The sequence below is a fragment of the Panthera leo genome, chromosome D1 (assembly GCF_018350215.1).
Source record: "Panthera leo isolate Ple1 chromosome D1, P.leo_Ple1_pat1.1, whole genome shotgun sequence".
NCBI classification, from domain to species: domain Eukaryota; kingdom Metazoa; phylum Chordata; class Mammalia; order Carnivora; family Felidae; genus Panthera; species Panthera leo.
In genome coordinates this window covers 60,321,368-60,328,722 of record NC_056688.1, presented here as the reverse complement: position 1 = coordinate 60,328,722, position 7,355 = coordinate 60,321,368, and the positions used below count along the sequence as shown (strand labels likewise).

The following is a 7,355-nucleotide window of genomic DNA, read 5'->3' as shown; positions in this document are numbered from 1 at the left end:
TAGAATGTTACCTAGCAGTAAAAAGAATTAAGTTACTTATACATGCTGCAACATGGATGAATCTCAAAATAATTGTGCTGAGTAAAATAAGCCAGGCAAGAAAAGGAGTACATATTGTATGATTCTATTTATATAAAACTCTAGAAAATGCAAACTAATGTAGCATAAAGCATTTCAGTGGTTGCCTGGGAACTGGAGCAGGGAGTGACCAAGAGAGATGGGAATGAAGGATTTTAAAAGGGGTATAAGGAAACTTTTGGGGGTAATGAGTATGTTCACTATCTTGACTGTGGTGTGGTTTTATGGGTGTGTACATGTCAAAACTTATCAAACTGTACACTTTTTAAATTTTGTAAGTTTATTTATTTTGAGAGAGACAGAGAGACAGAGAGAGTGAGCAGGGGAAGGGCAGAGAGAGAGGGAGAGAGAGAATCCCAAGCAGGCTCTGTGCTCACAAACTGTGAGATCATGACCTGAGCCGAAACCAAGAGCCAAAACGAAGTCGGACACTTAACTGACCTTAACCAACTAAGCCACCCAGATGCCCCTCAAACTGTATACTTTAAATGTGTGCCATTTATTGTATATCAATTACACATCACTAAACTATTAAACATTAAACTAAATACAGCTGAAGGCTGGAGGCAGAAAACACCTAAGTTCCTGTACCACAGGTCTTACATGGTTGAAATGTCCAAGGTCAGATGCTATGGCAGCCATGGAGGTGTGACGTTCAAATCTCCTTCACAAAAGCCTACTGCTGGGGGCACAGCTGATTAACAGTGCCGGCTGCTGCCTCTCTGGCTCTACCACCATGTAAGCAGAAAGGTCACACTTGTACAGGCTACCCCCAGCAAATGACTTAGTAGTGACTCATTCCTGCCAATGTCGGAGTCTTCCAAGGAGCACCCTTTGCTTGGGGATGCTTCTTCGGCCTGAACAAAACTTCCTCAGAACCACACTTCTGAACCAACACATTTCCTGGAAACAGGAATCCAAGATCTAGTTAGATATCTAGAAGCTGACAGCCCGATGGATTGGATGCTCCAATCACGGAGACATTCAACAAGATCCTAATCCTTCCAGATTTGTCAGGGATTGAAGGCCGTAAGGAGGTTATTCTGCTCACCTGCCACCCTGTGAGAACATATGGAGGACCCGTGAACGGATCTCCTTGGTTTTGGCTCCATAGACAACAGGGTTGACCACAGGTGGTAGTAGCAAATAGATATTAGCCATAATCACATGGAGCAGGGAGGTAGGGCCCCCCAGCCTGTGCACCACTGAGAGCCCAATGAGGGGCACATAGAAGACCAGGACAGCACAGAGATGGGAGATGCAGGTACTGAAAGCCTTGAGTGCTGCCCCCTGAGAAGCCAGCTCCAACACAGTCTTCAGGATAAGAACGTAGGAGAAGCCAATGAAGAGGGAGTCCACACCCATGACTGAGAGGATAATGAAGAGTCCATATACTACATTGACCCTGGTGTCAGAACAGGACAACTTCATAATATCTTGGTGCAGACAGAAGGAGTGTGTGACCATATGTGTTTGGCAGTATGACAACCGCTTCAAGATGAAGGGCAGAGGGAAGAAGAAAACAAATCCCCTGGTCAGGGCAGCTAGTCCAATCTTGGCCACAGTAGGCCCTGTGAGCACAGAAGCATGCCGCAGTGGATGACAGATGGCCACAAAGCGGTCAAAAGCCATAGCCAGCAGGACAGCTGACTCCATGGCTGACAGAGCATGGATAAGGAACATCTGGGCCAGACAAACATTGAATCCTATCTCCTGGATGCCTGTCAGGAAGAGGCTGGCCATCTTGGGCATGGTGACAGAAGACAGGACTAGGTCAATAGTGGAAAGCATGGCCAGGAAGAGGTACATGGGCTCATGCAGACGCCTTTCCACACGGATGATGAGGACAATGGCCAGGTTTCCCAGGGTGGCCATGGCATACATAAAGCACAGGGGGAAAGCCAGCCAAAAGTGTATGTCACGCCCCAGGCCAGGGATTCCCACCAGCAGGAAGTATGCTGGATGGACCAGAGTTCCATTTGGAGTGGCCCTGACAGGAACCAAGAGCTGAGGCTTCTGCATGCCAGGTCCAGGGTCTACATCAGGGAAAAGAAGAAACAGCATTAAGTCATAACTCAGAGGAGAGAAAGGACTTACAAGGAAGGGCACTGGAGTCATGATGGTAGCAAACAGAAGATTAAATACTTGCAATTCTGAACTCCAGCCTCTCTGTGCTCTGATTCTCTTTACACTCACTTCCCTGGAGATCCCATTGTGTCAGTGTGTGACGGCCCACTCAGAAAACATGCAACAGCTCTTCTTTGCCAGAGCCAAAGCTGTGGACTGGGACACTGCTCTTAACTACTTCTCCAACACAGCAGACCTGCCCAGAAGGTTCCACACTGACCCTAGCTCTTCTAGTGCACATGAGGTTACGGTTGGTTTGGGTCCAGAGTGTGAGGCTTAGCCTGCAGTTGCCTTTAAGACTCACCCTAGTCTGATTTATGGCAGAAAGCAGGGGTTCGGTCTGGTACTGGCTTCAAGAGACAGACTTGTGTTTAGGCCTGAGGAGCATTTCTCAAACTTCCCTGAAAGACTCATCTGAAGCAGTTATTGAGAAGACGATCCCCCATGTCTCACTCCAGGCCCAGAGAATCAGAATTTCCAGGGCAGGAAGTCGAGGAATCTGATTAAGGACAGTATCCCTTCTCCCCTGGTGATTTTTGTTTTAATCAAAGAAATTTGTGGAAAGCAGTTCTGGTGTTCTGGGAGGTAGGGAGATGGGGCTAAAGAAAGATTATCATTTTCAGCCCCCAACAAAGAATAGAACAGAATTTTTCATCAGGATCTCTGGACACCTGCATGACAGTCAGTCCCACATTGTGCTTGGGTGGGGTATGACACGGAAACCAGATGCAGCTGAGACGTGGAAAGAAAAGCAGTCCATGCTGCTGCTGGTGCTAGGGGGTGAACACAGGCACATCCCCCCTTTCTGCCACTCCTCTCCCTGGTGATCACATAACCACCAGGCTCAACTTCCTTTCTCTCACATACAACCCTGTGCTAAGCTTCTGTCCTGAAAACCAACCCTATAACCTGCTGCTTCCTCATTTTTCTACTTGGATAGCCTATGGGCTTACGCTCATCTCGTCCCAAATAGAACCTCTTCCAAATCCAGTTCAGGGCAGCTACTCCCATCTTTATTTTTCTTCTTTTACCTCCACACATGATTTTACTTTTCCAACTACTCTATGATGACCTCTCCTCATTTAATACACCCGCCTTCCCTCCCAACCTCATTATATCATCCACTCTGCTCTTATTATGAAATGAGCTTTCTAACTCACCCCCCTGCCTCTACACCCAGATATTTCAATCTACCTTCTGCATCACTGCCATCTAAACAGCAAAACCAGACATGTCAGGCTCTGTCTGGCAAGTTACTGGTGGCTCCCATAGCCCTCTAAGTTGAAACCACTTGGGCTGCATTCAAGGCCCTTTACTGGGTGGCTCCGACTTCACTTTACAGCGCAGCTTCTCAATTTCCTTTTTCATTACTAATCACCACCACCACACATGTATTTGTCCCACACACATAATTTCCTTGGATAAATTCATTCCCCTTGCCTTGTTTCTTCAGTGAAGTGTAGGAGGCTGGAACCGGGGATTCCTTCCTGGCTCAAGCGATAGACAAAGTTTGGAATGGGCCTCACAGTGTTTGAAGAAAATCCTCTCTGGGTAGATCACTGAACAAGGTCTGGGAGCCCGGGCCGCTGTAATCTGGGAAGTGCGCGCGCACAGACAGACCTCTCCAAGCAGCCAAGCAAGCTGAGCAGAGGCCGGCTTCCCCCAGCAATGAATTGTGGCTGGATCTCCTGGTCTAGCTCCCCGCTCTGGGCTGAGCCTGGCTCACTCACCAATAGTGCCTCCGCCCAAGGCCACCGCGCAAATATAGTTTCTCCGGGGCTCTGGGGAGCGTGAGGGATGATGAAGGATGAATTCCTCGGGGCTCCCTAGGAAGCCGCACTTCACTCAGGCAGCCAAGGAAAACTGCGCCCTAAACTCCTACCCAAAGTAGCTTCGCTCTATTACCATTTATCCTAAGGCTCAGGAGACTGAAGGGAAGGCAAGTGCCATGGGATAGAGAAGGGATGATCTGGGCTGGAAAAAAAAGGAGCAACTGAACGGAGGCAACAGCATGCACCAGAAAGCGCACAGCCGCTGATAATCTTGCTCAGGCTCCCAAATTCCCTATCCAAGGGTGGTGGGGGAGCACACGGTGAAGCCTCTTGCTTCTTGATGCTGCCCCCTCGTGGTCTGGTGGGGAAGCTGCAGCCTCGCGGATGATGGGCTGTGGCTCTGAGGATGACTCTTCAAGGACCAAGGACCTAACTCCTTGGTCTTGAATTTGAACCCCTTCCATTGCATCTTAGCTCTCTTTTCCTTTCAAACTAACCCTTTCTTCTTTTATCCACTAATCATAGCTCACTTGTCCCCCCAGAAATGGGACAATGTACGGTGGTTCTTTAAATGTGGGGCTCTGTCAGGAAACATTTGTGTCCAAACTGGGGTCCAACTATTTGCTCATGGTACAACTAGGCTTAACCTCAGTTTGACGAAAAATAAAATGAGATATTAGCAATTCTCCAGTGAATGTTCGTGTTCATTATTATTACTCAAAACAACTGGAAGAGCCAATGAAGTATGAGGAAATTTGGCTGAGATACTGCTACAACAGTCAGAAGAAGAAAATACATTGGGAAGAAGGAGTGGAAAGCAGTACAGAAGGCTGCTGGGAGATCAAGCACTGTAGGGCTGAAAGTAAAAAAATTCACTTGATACCTTGAGAAAGGCTTGTGGGAAGAGAATCTTGAATGCAGCAAGTAAGGAGTAAGTGGGTTGAAAGGAAAGGGAGAAAGTGGATGTAGACAACTCTTTGAAGAGGTTTGCATGTGAAGAGAAGGACTGAAATGGGCAATACATGTAGAATTGATAGTTCTAAGGAGTTTTTAAATGTGTATTTTGGAGGTACAAGAGATTGAACACAAGTACATGTGATGGAGTTAGTGCAGAAGCTCCATGTTCCCAATATTCATAGAGTTCAGATCATTTAGGGCCTCCTAAGCCAAGAATTTGAGTATATCCTCAGCCAGAGCTCTCCATTGTTGGGTGGACCCTTTAACGCCGTTTGCATTGAATTTCAATTTTCTAATTTGTTTTCTTTATTTCTTATGAAAAATACTGGAACAATACTATAGGGATATGCTATTATTTTTAAAGTCATATCATGGTCTATCTTACTCTGGAAGATACTATTCTTTTTCTTCTAACAAGTGAAAAAATGTTTGAAAAGTTCCTGTGAAAAATCTCCATTCAAAAATTGTGGCAGCTTGGTCCTTGCTGTTGCTACCAAAAATTTAAAGGGACCTTCTCATTAAACATGCCTCAATTGAAGTAATAAATAGAGTTGAGAATTATGAATTAACATCAACAAAAGGACAGGTATTAAGAATGAATGAAAGAGGACCATAAATCTCCTCTTAAAATATGTGCATCAGTACCCATCACCCCTGTAAAAATAGACAAAAGATCTCATCATGAGTATGAAAAATAATCTCATAATGTTAAATGCTTTAAGTGAAATAAAAAGAAAAGAGAAAATTAGTCCCACCAAGATTAGGGTCAGGAAAGGTCTTCCTAAGGAAGAATGTTTAAACAGATACCTGAAGCTAAAAATTCATCAGAACCAGGGAGTGGGATGAGTATTCTTACTTTGGAGAAAAACATATGAAAGCTGACGGGCGAGAGAAAGCATGACACATTGAAGTGGTGAGATAATTTCACTGCATCTGGGACTTAGCAGGCAAAAGATGGAGGTAGAGTGTTTGGAGATGGGGATGGAGAGGTGCACCAAGGTGGCTCATGGAGTCCTTATGAGCTGGTTTGGGGAGTATGAACTTCATCCTGGCATTCTAACATCAATGAGAAGATGCTACAGACTGACTCATGTTTGAAAGATCATACTAGCCACAGCATGGACAGTAATTGGTAGGAAAGATCTTAAGTGGGGCCGATCAGTGAAAAAGTTATTCCGATCACCTAGACAAGAGATTATCTTGGCTTAAACTGGAGTAAAGGCAAAGGAGATGCAGAAAAATCTACAAGGAAATCTCTCCAGTAAGAAAGTGTTCTCTTGTTTCCAAGGTATTCAAATTCCATTTGCAAATGAGTAATGCCATTGTTTTTTTGTTAAAAGATAGTGATGGATGTGTTGATACAGAGCCACAAATACTCACATTGAAAGAAAGCATGGTTTTACCTGAAGATAAAAATGATTTCTTGTGTTAACAACCTGTAATAAGGCAAGAAAAAGAAACATATCATATGAAATTTAGAAAAAATAATTAATCATTATTTGTGGATTAGTGATGGTATATGTATAAAAATCCAAAAGAATCCATTCGTAAGTAATTTGAATTAATAAGTAACTACATAAAGGTTACCAATTAGATAATTAGAATTAATAAGTATATAAAGGTTGCTGAATACAGGTTAATGGACAAAATTCCAGTGTATTTATTTATAAAATAGACATGATTTTTTTTAAATCATTTACAATGGCATAGAAAAATCACATGTCTAAGAGTAAATCTAACAAAGGATATAGAGGACCTTCTACATAGAAAACCAGAAAGCATCCTTAAGAGAAACTGAAGAAGACCTAAAATAAATGGGGGGGGGGGGGGGGGGGGGAGAGAACCTATGTTCCTTTATAGGAAAAGTCAATAATGTGAAGAATTTAATTATCTCCCCAAATTTTTCTACAAATTCAATGCAATCTTAATAATATCCTAAAAGCTCATTTTGCAGAACCTGATAAGTTTAATTAAAAATTTATAGCAAAATATAAATGGTTAAAAATAGCCACAACACTCTTAAAGAATAGAACTAACATGCGGGGTGCCTGGGTGGCTCAGTCAGTTGAGAGCCCAACCTCAGCTCAGGTCATGATCTCACGGGTTCATGGGTTCGAGCCCCGCATGAGGCTCTGTGCTGACAGCTCAGAGCCTGAAGCCTGCTTCAGATTCTGTGTTTCCCTCTCTCTCTTCCCCTCCCCTGCTCGTGCTCTGTCTCTCTTTCAAAAATAAATAAACATTTAAAAAAAATAGAGCCAACATGGGAAAACTTGATAGATCAAATATCAAGACTTATTATAAAGCTATAATAATTATGAAAGTGTGATACTGGTGCAGGATGGACAACTGGGCCAATGCTAGAAATAAAAGCCCAGAAGCACACCTACTGATTTACAGCCAGTTGTTATATGACAATGGTAG

The 7,355-nt window shown here is 43.9% G+C and overlaps 1 protein-coding gene across 1 annotated transcript; it reads right to left on the bottom strand.

Moving 5' to 3' along the window:
- Nucleotides 1–1,078: 1,078 nt before the first annotated feature.
- LOC122200917 (olfactory receptor 51D1) lies at nt 1,079–2,115 on the bottom strand. The gene has a single exon (XM_042906695.1). It carries the CDS (start codon nt 2,098–2,100, stop codon nt 1,126–1,128), a length of 975 nt encoding a protein of 324 aa, XP_042762629.1. The 5' UTR covers nt 2,101–2,115; the 3' UTR covers nt 1,079–1,125.
- Between the last annotated feature and the right edge of the window lie 5,240 nt (nt 2,116–7,355).